Source organism: Phyllostomus discolor, chromosome 2 (genome assembly GCF_004126475.2).
Source record: "Phyllostomus discolor isolate MPI-MPIP mPhyDis1 chromosome 2, mPhyDis1.pri.v3, whole genome shotgun sequence".
Taxonomy (NCBI): Eukaryota; Metazoa; Chordata; class Mammalia; order Chiroptera; family Phyllostomidae; genus Phyllostomus; species Phyllostomus discolor.
In genome coordinates, this window is record NC_040904.2 from 195,452,024 (window position 1) to 195,466,737 (window position 14,714).

The 14,714-nt window shown below is 40.8% G+C and overlaps 2 protein-coding genes and 1 non-coding gene across 8 annotated transcripts in view; 1 reads left to right on the plus strand and 2 right to left on the minus strand.

The window, feature by feature from the left end:
- Positions 1-8,904, minus strand: part of NCAPD2 (non-SMC condensin I complex subunit D2) — a 26,285-nt gene extending 17,381 nt beyond the window's left edge. For 3 of the 6 annotated variants that reach the window (XR_004901142.1, XM_036017319.1, XM_036017316.1), the window contains exons 1-5: positions 8,625-8,705; positions 7,716-7,865; positions 1,147-1,222; positions 811-869; positions 158-339 (exon numbers count right to left, since the gene is read on the minus strand). Coding sequence is in view for 5 of the 6 variants with exons in the window: in XM_036017319.1 (XP_035873212.1) it covers positions 158-339; positions 811-869; positions 1,147-1,222; positions 7,716-7,842 (444 nt within the window). In the remaining variant the exon portion in view is untranslated. Of the gene's footprint in view, positions 1-157; positions 340-810; positions 870-1,146; positions 1,223-7,715; positions 7,866-8,230; positions 8,496-8,569; positions 8,602-8,624 lie in introns of those variants that run through there. The other 3 variants (XM_028531704.2, XM_036017317.1, XM_036017318.1) reach the window with 3 other exon arrangements.
- LOC114514293 lies at positions 417-746 on the minus strand. Its single transcript, XR_003686013.1, has one exon. It is a non-coding gene; the product is annotated as a small nucleolar RNA U85 (small nucleolar RNA).
- On the plus strand, positions 8,878-11,503 carry MRPL51 (mitochondrial ribosomal protein L51). Its single transcript, XM_028531705.2, has 3 exons — positions 8,878-9,804; positions 9,889-9,999; positions 10,411-11,503. The coding sequence occupies exons 1-3, from the start codon at positions 9,726-9,728 to the stop codon at positions 10,605-10,607; spliced, it is 387 nt and encodes a 128-aa protein (XP_028387506.1). The 5' UTR covers positions 8,878-9,725; the 3' UTR covers positions 10,608-11,503.
- The last annotated feature ends 3,211 nt before the right edge of the window (positions 11,504-14,714 follow it).

The following is a 14,714-nucleotide window of genomic DNA, read 5'->3' on the forward strand; positions in this document are numbered from 1 at the left end:
TTGTCATGGAAGGGTATGTTGTGATACTTGTGAGCACTTCCTCATACACCCTAAATAAGAACAGAAAGGAGTCTCAGAATCATTGGATCCCCCTCTTTCCTATCAATTCCCCACCCTTCCAGGCCCCATGTTAAGTGAGCCAGGTACTCCCGCTTACCTTCCCCGCAAGGTCCAGGTCCATGAGACCTGTCTGGCCGGTCATGGTCTCAAAGGATTCCAAGAGGCGTACCAGAGCATAGCAGTTCATTTTGAGGGCATTGAGGTGGGCGCATCTATCTGGTACACTTGAAGCTGCATCATCCAGGATAGCTGGAAGCTCCTGAGCATGGCGGGACACCACTGCAAGGGGCAGAATCTGGAGTTGGTTTCATTCACTTTCCTCAAAATACCCTGACTTCAAAACACCCTGCACTAGCAGCCATCAGATTACCAAAGATCTGTGTTTCATCTCTCAGTGGCCATAGTACAGGCTAAGTCCTTTGGGACCTCTGACTCTGATTCCATGAACATGCCCTGTCCCTACTCTCTCACTCCAGTTACCACAATTTCTTCCTGGCAACTGGACAGAATCACCTCTATGAAAGAGAGGTAGTTCAAAAGCAGGAAGAATTTCATGTTGGTCTGCCCTTACAGTGAACACACACAACTCTGTATTGCCCACCAAGATTACAGACCTTAATAGGTCAAAGGTCCCCGGGCTTAGCCAAACCAACTGAATCACCACAGCCTTGATATCATCATGTGGCCAAAAAAAATGTAGTAAACAAACAACAAACGCCTTCCATTCCCTACCCCCCAGCCCATAAACACCTTTTATCAAGAATTCCAGGGCATCTTCCTTGAGGCCAGGATCTATACTTCGAAAGTGACTATGAGGGAAAGAAAGTGCAGGGGTGAGACAGGAGCCTGCAGAGCCCATTCTAACAGACCAGATCCAACTTGAAGAATCGAATGGCTAAAAATGCACATGAAATTGCTCAACTGAATGAATATGGTGGCAAATTGGTATAAATGCTCATCAGTGGAGATATCAGCACCCAGAACCATTTATTGGTGAACTATAATTTGGAATTTCAGGGTTAAAGTGCAAAGTTAGGTCCAATAGCCACCAGTTCTTTTTAAAGTGCCAGTGGGCACTTTACTTACTGTAGAATGCTGTAGATAGTGTCAAAGTGCTCCAGCATAGCCAAGGGCCCCTTAGCTCGGAAGGCAGCTTGAAATGCTACAGAGACGAAAGAAAGAAACTGATCAATACAAAGGGGAAAAGCCTTTATGGTAAATTCTATTCATGACAGAAAATTGAGTTATTTGCTTTTACGGGTAGAATCACAAAAGAAATAGCTGGTTTCAGTGTAATCTACATAGCATCTTCCATTTTGTCCTATTTTACAATGAAAGCCTTACTTGAGTTTTATCGTATCTCTGAGTTAGGCAAGGCAGACAGTGTCATGCCTATTTTATGGGAAAAGAAATTAAGTCTCCGAGTGGTTACATGACTTGTGCAACTTACAGCAGTAGTGAAGGCAAACTCAGGATCTGTTATTTTTTAATTTTGAAATCACGGAAGTGGCAAAAGCAGTACAGAGTTCCTGTACTTTCCTCCCAGATAATGTTAACATCATACATAACACAGTACAAAGACCTACTCTACATCAAGAAAATTAGCATTAATTAATTCAATGCGATTAACTAATCTACAGACCTTACTTGAATTCTGCCAGTTGTTCCACCTGTGCCCCGTTCTGGTTCACGATCCAGTCTAGCGGACCACAAAGCATTCAGTTGTCGTGTCTCCTGGGTCTCCACCAATCTTTCTGTCTTTCATGATCTTAACACTTTTGAAGTGGACTACTAGCCCGTTACAGTATAGAATGTGCCTCAGTTTGGGATTGTCTGATATTTCCTAATGATTAGATTGAGGTTACCATAGCATTTCTGGCAAATTACCAAGGAAGGGAGGTTGAGTCCGTCAGATGCGTCACACAAAGAAGTACGTGATGTCAATGTCTCATTACTGGTGACGTCCACTTTGATTACTTGGCAGTGTTTGCCAGGCATTCCTTCTGTACAGTCACTATTTTATACTTCACAATTAATAATTATCTTGCGGGGAAATACTTTGAAACTGCTAATATCCTGTTTGTCCTCACCTTTGCCCATGAATCTAAAGCATCTATTAGTGATTCTTACCTGCCACAATTATTACTGTGGTACTTACTATATGGAGACTTTCCTGTCTCCACCTTCCCTTATACACTTACTAGTGGGAATGCCACTATGAGAATGAGCTGTCCTGTTCCCCTCATTTATGTATTCAATTATTTTTTATATCAGAATGGATTCATGGATATTTCTTTTATTCTATGTCTTAATCCACTCCTATTGCTATTTATTTTGTTGCTCAGATCATCCCAAGAACTTGATCACTGGGAGCTCCTTCAACTTGGCCTGTCCTAATACACCCCCTTCGCTTGTATTATCTTACTTTCTTGGACCACAAGATGCTCCCGCTCATCTTTACTTTCCCTGACTCTGTCCTGGCACCAACATTCTCAGCAGAGCCCTAGCTCCTTTTATGGGAGAAGGATGTGTAGAAACCAAGTTCTAGGCACTAGTTAGGCTTACTACTATTGGAGTATCATTGCTTTCAGGCCCTCTCAATAGAGAAAAGTAGGATATAAATGTATGAATACACACACATACCTGTATCTATTTTTCTCTCTATATTAAACACATGAGTTCATATTTCATTTATGTATTTGCTTCATCCTAATATACCCATAAATCAGTTTCAGATTGCTAACCCACACCCCTATAAAAATAAATTCACTACCTAGCTTGCAATAATTGCGTAAAGTTCTTTTGTATATAGTCAAAATATACTTTTCAAAGTTACTTAGGTTAGTTCTTTCCTTCTCTACTCCTTTAGTGTGATCATGTCAAACATTTGTAGTACACTTAGGTTTATTTGTTACTACTTATATTACATTCTGAAAATCTAGCATCTTTTGATTCTCAAACTCAGTGCTCTTTTCACCCTGACTGTATAGATAAAAACTTCAGCATAGAGGGGAGTAGAGCCTAATTATGTCTTATAACATGCAAGAGTGGCAAGGAAGTATGGGAGCTGGGGCCAATTTTTGAACCAGGTTGTACACCTAACTCTTTCTGTGAGGGAAAGAATTCCAACAAGCTATTGTGCAAAACCAGGTTGGTTTGCCTGGAAAACAAAGGTTGAACCTTGTACTCCATCATCACTTTTGGTGTTGACCTGATACAATACAGTGTTGTACACCTGGTTCTCTGTGATTTTAACAAGACGTTTTATAATTTTCTCAAACTCTAGTCCCAACCAGTGTGGCTCAGTTGGTTGAAGCATCCTGTAGACTGAAAGGTCGATCCCCAGCCTGGGCACATACCTAGGTTATAGGTTTGGTCCCTGGTTGGGGTGCATGTAAGAGGCAACCAATCAATGTTTCTTCCCCCCTCCCCTTCCCCACCCCTCTAAAATCAATAACATGTCCTCGGATGCGGGCTAAAAAAAATCCCTTCAATTCCAAAATAAATTTAAAAAATAAAATAAAATTTCTTCACCTGAGACAAGTGAAAAGATTTTCTTTTCTAAAGCTAACCTAACCCGTCTCCCCAGCCCAAAGATTTCATTTGACCTTATTATTATATCCTTATTAAATTTTGCCTAATCTTTCTGCAATCTAGTTTTTAAGATTTACCAATCCAACAATGATTATCAATCACCTAATTTTCTCCAAGATTATCAATCACCTAATTTTTAAACTTTGTTTTATTACAATGAACGATTCTCTTGGACCATATCCCTCTTTACTTCTCTGAAGCATTACCCACTGATCTCCTCTCCAGTCATGCTCCTTTAGGCTTACACTTGGCCTGAACATTTACTAGGCCAAGCTGCTCAGCTTACTAAGTCTCAGTTTCTTCTTCTGTAAATAAATTGGGAATAGTAACAGATCATACCTCAAAGAGCTTTTCAAAGTTTTTGGTCAAGATTTAGTGAGATAACCCATGTGAACCAATAAGAACAATGCTTAGCATATAAAGTGAATCAGTACACTATATGTATGCTCTTTACCACTCTTACAAACCACCATCTGTAATGTGGAAAATACAGAAAAATGGAAAAGAAACAAGTACTGCTAATATTTGGCTAATTTTTTTCATTCTGTTTTCTATGCACAGTATTTCTATTGTTGAGGTCTCACATTCACTCCTGTTATGCTTTTTAAGACTTAATATTGCAGTAAAATTATAAAATGTCTGGAAACAATTTTTAATGACCACATAACATTCCACTGAATGTACGTATCTAAATCAACAAACATTCTGCTATTGTTATACATTATGATATTTCTAATTTTTTCCCACTAACACATTTACATCCCTGGGAAATCTGGATTAAGTCCAACTGACTGCTTACTCCATTCATGTAACCACACAATTAAAGCCAGCTTGAAAAAACACACGACCATGCTGACCATTTTCACTTTAAATTTATGATTCAGTATTTCCTGGTAAGCCCATTACAAATTTCTAGGCCTATTTACTTTCTTGTAGGCAATTTTCCACACCTTTCCTCTGCTCACTACATCAAGACCTTCTTCCCCAAGTCACCTCAGTTAAAGGCATCACTTCTTATCTCACTGAGAAAATAGATCTGGACAGAAAAAGAACTTCCAGCTGCCCCAAGTTCTGTATTTACTTGTACTACCTGCATCTGTGCTCATACACTGACTTCTCTCTGCTACTGCAGATAACTTGTCCATGCTCTAACAAAACCATTTGCTCCCTGTGCCCCACATCACACACTCTCTTACCTACTTACTGAAGGATACTGCTTCACCAACAGTTTCCTCTCCCCTCTGCATCATCAGCTTTCCCTCTCCAATCATTCCCATATGCTTATCTTTTTTTTTTAATTTCAATCATTGTTCAAGTACGGTTTTCAGCCCCATATGCTTATCTTACAAAACAGAAGAAAAAAATTCCCCCTTGAATCTACTTATTACCCATTTCTGATACTCCTTAAAGCAAAACAGACCACCATCTCTAATCTCTCCTCCCATTTCCTTGCAAGCCTATTCCCCCACTCCCCTGAAACAGTTTATATCATGGTCGCCAGGAATTGTCACATTGCTAAATCCAGTAATCTTAATTTGCAATTGGTCTCTCCTTTCCTTTTTCAAATACTCTCCTACTTTAGCTTCTTCATTCACTTCCAGTCTCAATGACTGACTGGTCCTTAGTTTCTTCTACTGGATCTTTCTCATCTCTCCAGCCTTTAAATGTTGGACTTGTCTCAGGTTTTATGACTTCAAATTGCTTTTCTTCTCTATCTACATTCACTCCAATCTCATGGCTTTAAATGCCCTATATATGCTGAATATTACATCTCAAATATCTTTAGCTGGGACCTCTCCCCTGGACTCTAGTCTAAACCTGCTCCTGTCATATCCTCGACTCAATAATAACAACCCCCTTCTTTGCTCAAGTCAAAAAGCCCTGTAATCCTAGATTCTTTTTTTCTAGCCCTACAAATCCAATCTGATCCAACAATACTGTTGGCTCAACTTTCAAAATACATTCAGAATCTAACCTTCTATGATCCTCTCCACTGCCATCACCCCAGGCAAGCTACCTGGTATCACAGTATTAGTCTCTTATAGTCTCTTCAACCAAGTAGACAGTGATCCTTTTAAAAGATTAAACCACATCACTACCAGGCTCAACAACAATGGCTTTCAGACTCACTCACATTGAAACCAAAGTCTTTACCCCGGCTTACGAGACTCTAGACCAGTGCTTCTCCAATTTGATGTGTATCTGAGTTATCTGGGGATCTCAAAAAATGAACTTTCTGATTCCACAGTTCTGGGATGTGTCTTCACCCAGCATTTCTAATTGGCTTCTAAATTTTGATACTAATGCTGCAGGTCCTGAAGACCACACTTTGAGGAAAAAGACTAGAATAATCTGCACTACTTCTGACCTGACCACTTTCTTCCTAGCTTACTCCACACTCCAACCGTATTGGCATTTTTCCACCTTCGGGCCTTGGCACTGGCTTTTCTGTCCGCTTGGAATGTCCTTCCTTGAGATCTACATAGGTCACTCCCTCATTTTTAACGTCTCTGCTCAAATGTCACCTATCAGCAAGCTTTCTCTGATCATCCAACAAAAATTGCCAGACCCAACCTTGGTACACTGTACCTTTTTAATCTTGTTTTATCTTTCTCATTGACACAACTCCATATTTATTACTTGTTGAGAGCATTGAGAACACTTTGTCGTCTTGTCTGTTTTATTTGCTGTTGTGTTGCCAGGGCCTAGAACAATGTCTGGCACATAGCATATCATCAGCACATACTTGTTGAACAAATTAAATTATTTGATCTTATATATTTATAGAACTTGTATGTAGGCTTTAAACACCAAAAGCAAAGCAACTGTTATAAAAAAAAAGACTCTTAAACAGAGTGATCATCCATTTTAAAAAATAATGCATTGCAATAACTGAAGAACAGTTCACTCCAGGGTGCGGCATGTGCGATTGGTGGTGCATAAACCTGTATAATAAGGAGAGAACAGTCCACTTGTGACACTGTTGGTTGGCTACCCATCAGTTGACCTCCACACTTGACCTTATTCCTTGTTTACCAAATGGTTATGTGTCCAAGTTTAGGAGGCTCCTAGACACTAATTTTAATCAATTTAGCTAATCTGGGTAAGTCCATTTCCCTTACTAGTAACTAGTTAGGTTAATATCACATGATCCAATTCTGGCTAAATCTGTCGAGAAGCTTCTGGTAAAACTTTAAAGAAAAAGAAGAGAAAGTACAAGATAGAAAATCCCCTTTCTACCTCTGGACATGAGAGCAAGAGGTTGCCATCTGGTGACCATGATGGGAAGGCTAAGAAGAGATAAGCTGGAGTTAGATGATCAAGCTGCTGTGTTAACTGACCCTTTTTGTTGTAGGAAACTGGTTATTATTCTTATCTTTACATATGAGGAAACTGAAGCACTGAGAGACTAAGTAACTTGTTCAAGGTCAGAGTGGTAGAGCCAGGATCCAAATCCAGGGAGCTTGGCTTCAGAGTCTTCGTGTACCTTTCCAAAGCAATGTAACCGATAAAAGACCACTTCCAATAAGTACAGTGACATTATGGGGTCTTGCTTAATATTAATAATGCATAAATTGTCCTTGTCCATTTATAGGTGTTAATGGGTAACTGAACTGTACACATTTTACAGTGTCACAGCTGTACATATATATTATGTTTTTTTTTCCATTATTGCACACTCTTGGAAACAAAAATTCTAGACTAGAAAAAGTGTTATTTGGAACAAATCAGGAAAGTCCCAGGCACTCGGAGAAAGCTGTCCTCTGTAACTCTTAAATCCACCAGGACTTTATTTCGGCATATGGTAAGAGTTAATAAATAACTTTTCCCTATGTACACTAAGATTGTTCACTGAATAGTAGAGATAAGGTGGTCAGTGAGCGCACTCCTCCCATAATGCATCCTACTATACAACCTACGGAGATAACGTCAGGGAACACAAAAGACATGTCCCTTGCCCTCGTGGAACTTAGCGGGGCAGTGGAACAGACAGACAATAGAATTACATGTGAGATGGTTGTTTTGAAGGGCTCAGCACAGTGGCAGGTATGGAGTCTTACCTTTAAGCTGCGATGGAAGATTTCTGATGGATAGTACTTCTTGCACAACATACTGATTCACCCCTCCACTTTTCAACAATTCTTCTGGGGCTAAGGGCAGATGGAACTCATACAGTTGGGAAGACATCCTTCTCCCACTGGCTCACAGGGCTGGAAATCAAATGGAAAATAGGTCAACACCTGTATCTAAGGCCTGTCTTTTCTTCTGGTTCTATAATTTCCCCCCTCCAATATATAATGCTTTTTAGTCTTACATCAAGCTGATAACATTATCTTAGAAGATATGAGATCAACCCTGGAGTAGAATCTAATTTTACTCATGACTCTGCCACTTGGTCATGCCAATAAGCCTCATCTGTAAAAGGGGTAACTAGTTTCTGATTACTTTATATTGTTGCTCTGAGGACCTAATGAGCCAAGGGGTATTAAAGTCTGTAAAGAACTGTAAAGTGGCAATGTTAATGCCTTATGTTTGCATTATTATTTGTTTTTATGGGCAATACTTCTTGTCTCACCTAAGGCCAGAACAGTGGCCTGGCCAAGAGCGCGCGGGTTTCCTGGCTCCAGAATGGAAGAACATTAGCATTTATTGCCTGCTTACTGTGTGCCAAGTTCTATTAGGCTATTTGAATATATCATATCTGATCTAGTTCTCCAAATATCATTTTCAAGGAGCGCATAATACAGCTCAATTTACATATGAGGAAAATGAAGCTAAGAAAGCTTAAGCGATTTGCCCAAATTCTGCTGATCTATCAGACTTACTGTTCTTCCACATCGTACCCCAGGGATATACCCATTAGACATCCCTGCCTGTCCTATGCTGCCTAACACCTCTTCATATTACCCCGTACCCTATTTCCCCAGTCTTTCATTATCTGCTCTCCCTTTACACCACATCTCCCTTACCCGAGAACCTCACCAGGCCGTTCTTGGGACTCGGGTTGCAGACCAGAAATGAGGAAAAAACAGGGCGTGCGCAATACTCACCAATCAGCGGTGCAGAATTCAAGCGCGTAGAGAAACTGGCCAATCCTCGGCAAAAGGAGATGAAAACGTGCCTGCGCAACGCGCGGGCAAAGCAACAAATGTGAAGTTTAAATCTCAACGGCTGAAAAGGGGCCAATCGCGACTTCTGATGAAGAAACGGGCCAATCACAGCGGATGACCCGGAAAGCCCGACCGCACCGCCTAGAGAGGGGTGGAACCTAGATTTAGGATCCCGCCCCCAGCCCCCCTGTCCTGCGTCAGCTGCATTGCCTATGGGGTCCTTTTCTTCTAGTCGGTGGGGAGAAGTCCCGGGCAATGTCCTCCAGAGATACTACGTTTCTACCTGGGCAGTGGTAGAGTCCTTGGGCTGGTGACCCACTCAATCAACCCCAGGACAGGAGGCAATTCCGGGCCGAGATTTAGAAGGTTTGGACTCCAGTCGAAGTTCCGCCATTTCTTAGCTAAGTGACGTCCAGCAGGTCACTTCACTCTCTGTGATCCCGATTTCCTCCCCTGTACAATAGGGGTAATTTCGAAAAGAAAAATCAAACAAAACAGGCGGCAGCGTAAAGTTAGGGTGAGGAGTAGAAAGGAAGCTCTGGGTTCCGGGGTCTGGACCTTCATCTCCCTCACAGCTAAGGGACAATTAATGAAATGAAGGAGTGCGTTTTTCTGAAACTCAGTTTTGGGACGCCCTAGACGACGAAGCGAGTACCTCAGCTGTTCTGGCGCTCCAAGACTTCCCGTCCGCACAGCGGAAGCGCCCAGGAGTGGGCGGGGTGTGAGTGACACCTGGTGGCCATAGTGCGCCAGGTCCGGAAGGCGGAGCTTGTGGCTGGGGAAGGAGGAGCCTAGGAGGTCTCTGAGCGCAGAGGTACCTGGGTAAGGCCCAAAATGGCTCTGTACAGCTAGTACCCGTGTGAGGCCAGCGCGGGCCGTTCTGGTCGTCTCCTTGACGGTCACGTCTGGTTAGCCCTCTGTGCTAGGGCGGTGTGCTATTGTAGAAAAGAGACGAGAACAATGGCAGGGAGCCTCGCTCTGGGTGCAGGAAGGCGCCTATGGAGCTGGGTGCCCCTGGCCTGCAGAAGCTTCTCTCTGGGTAAGTGGCGAATGTAGAGAGACGCTCTGGGAACTGCTTCTCAGTAAGCTACCCGGATTCAGTCATTTTCTTCCTCATCCCTAGGTGTTCCTGGAATGTATTTTGTGAGGGTCACGGTCCCACCCCGCAAAGTGGTTGATCGTTGGAACGAGAAGAGGGCCATGTTCGGAGTGTATGATAACATCGGGATCCTGGGTAAGACGACCCCGTTGTACAGTATGTAAGAATGCCAGTTACGCCGCAACGACTGCTTTTTCTCACCTGCTCAATAGAAGAGCAAACACTTAAGTGGCTATTTACGCTATGTTGGGCACTGTTCTGAGTGCCCCACATGTATTAACTAATTTAACCCGCCTTATAACCTTTTCCCTTTACAAGCGAGGAAACTGAGGCACGAAGAGGTTAAGTAATTTTTCCGAAGCTGGTAAATGGCAGTGCCAGAATTTAAACCCCAAGCAGTCTGGCTCCAGAGTCTGTGCTCTTAATACAGTAGTGTGATGTGTCATGTCTGTAGGTGCTCCTCAGAAACATGCACAACTGTATGCTTATGGCTTAGCTGGTCAAGACTGTGTTGTCTTGGAACTAACGTTCTCTCACATTACACAGGAAATTTTGAAATGCATCCCAAAGAACTAATCAGAGGGCCTAGGTGGCTTCGAGGCTGGAAGGGGAATGAATTGCAGCGTTGTATCCGAAAGAAGAAAATGGTTGGAAATCGGATGTTCTCTGATGACCTGCACAACCTGAACAAACGCATCAACTATCTCTACAAATACTTTAACCGACGTGGAAAGTTCCGATAGAGGAGAATGCTGGGGACCGTGGAAGAGGCATATCTATGAGAAGAAAAATGGCACTTTTCATTTTGAGGAAAGGGATTTGTGTGCTCTCCGTAATAAAATGGGGCTTCTTTAAAATCTGTTATCCACACACTTTATTTTCCTCTAGATGCTACTTTTACTCATTCATGTAGACTTATCCCTAAGTCTTACAGTCTAAGATTTGGACTTTACCACTTGCCCTTTGCAGTCTAGCCATACCTGTGACATTTAAAAAGTAAAAATTATTGTTGGCACTTTTTGACGTGGTGATTTCATGTATTGAAAGTGGTATTTTCAGTTGCCCCATAATACTAAATGTTAAATATATATTTGAAAACCCTTTCACACTGGAATTAAATGTAACAAAAGTGGAATTATATTTCTATACTAGTCTCATCAAAAATATTTATTGGGTACTTTTTCTGAGCTGAGAATTGTAGAAGAAATAAAAAAGTGTAATATATCCTTTACCCACTCCCTGCATATAATTTTCTAGTTAGGATATAAAATTAATAGTTTCACATGTACCCTTTAATATGAGGCATTAAGTACCATATGAATGCTTTGCCTGGCTGATCATCAGAATCATCTCGGTAATTTAACAATTTCCAAAGTCTGGTCCCTGTCCCCAAAGATCTGTGATCTGTGGAACTGAGGTGAGTCTTATGCATCTGTGTGTGTGTTCAATACAAAAAAAAAAAATCCATACATACAATGCAAATTTGAAAATTACAAAAGGGTAATCAGATGAGAAAATTTCTCCTCTGATTTTTTTTGTTGTTCCTTCACAGGGGCAACCACTCTTAAAAGATTCTTCTTATTCTTTCACATATACAATGCATGTACAAGTTTCTATAAAAACTGTATATCTCCTTCAACAAAAATTGGATTTTATAAACAGTTCTGTGCCTTGCTTTTTCACTTAATATAACTTAGATATTATTTTATATCTTCACATTATATACCACAATGATTTAGTCCCATTTTGGTAAACATTTATGGTGGATTGTTTCTGGGCTTTTGTCTTTTCAAAGTATGACTCCTCTAATTTTTGGTAATTATAATCTTAAAAGCCCTTAGGTGATTTTAATTACACATGTTTGGAAAACACTGATGTGGATGATAAGTAACCTAGATAAAAATGTATTATCCCTAGTCAGGAGAAGTTTTACAGAAGAGGTTGGGTTTTAGTAAGGAGAGAAAACAGTGGTAGAACATTTCAAGCGGGAAAGAAAAATGATAAGGTGCACCATGAGAGAACAGTATGTTGAAAGATGGTGAGATAGGTCTAGCTATAATGAAGTGTAGTAAGACACTAGGTGAAGCATTTGCAGTGTTGCTTTTAAAGAAATCTTTTATGTGAGTGAAAAGTACTGTGTTTCCTGGGAGGGGTTTTGCCTTGATTAACATAAGGTCTTTGATACAGACTTGATTAAGGACATAGGGTTTGGAGTCAGGTCTAGATTTAAACTCAAGCTCTACCACTCTATTCTTGAGGCCCTGGATATAGTAGTCAACTTCTATTAGGCTAGTTTTGCTTTGTTTTTTTAGCCTATCAAGTAGGAATAATAATGTAATACTTTTTTCATAGGGCTGTGTGAGGAATGAAAGTATGCATGTAAAATATTTAGTACAGAGTTTGGCAAGTGTAAATGGTAATGACAGTCCTCTGAAGTGTGTGTAGTTGTCATGAATTAGAAAAACCTGAAGAAATGAATGGAAATATGTATTAATTAATTTATTTACTTTTTAAGGTTTTATTTATCTATTCCCAGAGAGGGAAGGGAGGGAGAAAGAGAGAGAGAGAGAAACATCAATGTGCGGTCGCTGGGGGTCATGGCCTGCAACCCAGGCATGTACCCTGACTGGGAATCGAACCAGAGACATTTTGGTTTGCAGCCTGCGCTCAATCCACTGAGCTATGCCAGCCAGGGTGGAAATATGTTTTTAAAAAACTACAGATAAAAATTTGGATTTGAAGGGAGAGGAATTAGGATATTAGGTGTCTTATTTGATCCAAATCCTTTCAAGTAAGTACTTGCTTCAATTATTATTAAATAACAATCCACCCCAAAACTTAGTGACTGAGAACAATTTATTAATTCATACTTTCTAGGTTGTTTGGGATCAGCAGGGTGATTCTACTCCATTTGGTATGGGCTGGGGTCAGCCATGTTGCATTCGGCTGGGAGCTTGGCCACAGCTAGAATGTCCAAGATGTCTTCACTGATAAGTCTGGCAGCTCAGCTGGGGTGGCTGAGATTCTTTTTCCACGCGATCTTCTTATTCTGTAGTCTAGCCCAAATTTCTTTACATGGAGGCTTGATCCCAAAGTTAAAGATGGAAACTGCAAGACTTGATAGGCACAGGTCAAGAAGTTTCATGATCACTTGTGTTCCATTTTAACGGTCAAAAGAAGTCACAGGCCAGCTCAGACTCAAGGCTCTGAGGGAATGCACACCGTATTTGGATTGGGAGCAGCACGCACTTATACAGGGGTTTGAAGAATTGTCAACAGCCATATTTGCAGTCTATGTCAGTAACCTTTCATATCTTTTTTGGCACTTTTTCTTCTGGTAGGCTCAACAGAAGTGAAACTAGATTAACAACTACTTGTTAGTGAAAAGTGGGTTTCAGAGAAATGGATTAGTGGGTATGTGTGAACATAAGATCCTGGGTCTTACAGAAATAATAAAGAGTGTCAGGTTCCTCATATGGAAGAGTTTTCAAAGGGATGGCTGGAGAGAAGCTAGATATAAGAATGGAGAGGTTGGTATGAAATATGAGTGGCTCTGGAATACTTTATGTGATTTGGTGGGATTGGAGAGGAGAAAATCAAATATTTGATGCCGTTAAGTGCAAGGTGCCCTGAAGAATTACATGTACATGTTTTACTAGAATATGTGATTATTAGTGAAGAGAAAAGTGATAGTTCAGTTCAACGGGCTGAACTGAATGCTTCCTGCTGTTGAAACTACAAAAGATCTTGTTTTCAAGAACAGAACAGTCTTGTTTTAGGTGTGAAATAGTATGTAATATTTTTATTCAATAAATACTGAACCATTATGTGCAAGGTTATTTAGAGGACATAAATCATTGAGTCAGAGAATCCTAACTCTCAGTAGCTTTCATTCCATTTGAGATATGTATGTAAACAATATGAATTTGAATATGGTAATTACATAAAAAATTAGAGACTTCTATGAGAGTTCTTTCTTGGCTGGGGGTGGGGAGTAGTCAGAAAAGGTATCTGTTGAAAAGATGACATTTGAACTGAGTCTTGGAAAAGTTCAGCTGATGGACATGGAAAATCAATGTTAAGTATGAACAATAACATCTATGGGCAGGAGATTTGATGGATAGAAAATAAGTCATGGTGGTGAGGGAATGGGGGTCAGCCTTGTCATGGGGACACAAATGTGTGAACAGAGGTGGGAACTACTGACATAGGTTCAGTAGAACTGAAGTTTCAATAGAACATAGGTTCATAGAACTAAGTTAACCATCATTAACACATAACTAATCTTTTTCTAATAATAGGAAATAAGTAGCCCTGGCTGGCATAGCTCAATGGATTGAGCGCAGGCTGCAAATCAAAGTGTCCCAGGTTCGATTCCCAGTCAGGGTACATGCCTGGGTTGCAGGTCATGACCCCCTATTTTAAAAAATAGGAAATAAGTTTGGATAGGAAAATAATGCCAAATTACTAGAAGTCCAGCCAGGATGAAGAATATGTATATATGTTTTTTTTTAAACCCTGTAGGCCAGAGCTGTTCAATCCTGGCTACATGTTAGAAACTTCTCAGAGCCTTTAAACTTTTTTTTAAAAGATTTTATTTATTTATTTTTAGAGAGAGGGGAAGGTAGAAAGAGAGAGAAAAACATCAATGTGTGGTTGTCTCTTGCATACCCCCAACTGGGGACCAGCTCACAACCCAGGTATGTGCGCTGACTGGGAATGAAACGGGCCACCCCTAGGTTCACACGCCAGCCCTCAATCCATCGAGCCACACCAGCCAGGGCTCAGAGCCTTAAAAAAATAAAAGTCTAGGACCCACCCTAGATCAATGAAATCAATCTGAGCTAAGC

Excerpts from the sequence above, each read along its gene's own strand:
- MRPL51 (XM_028531705.2), top strand. The coding sequence starts at position 9,726 with ATGGCAGGGAGCCTCGCTCTGGGTGCAGGAAGGCGCCTATGGAGCTGG. Across the intron at positions 9,805-9,888 it reads CTGCAGAAGCTTCTCTCTGG|GTGTTCCTGGAATGTATTTT; the intron begins GTAAGTGGCGAA and ends CCTCATCCCTAG. Across the intron at positions 10,000-10,410 it reads TGATAACATCGGGATCCTGG|GAAATTTTGAAATGCATCCC; the intron begins GTAAGACGACCC and ends CACATTACACAG.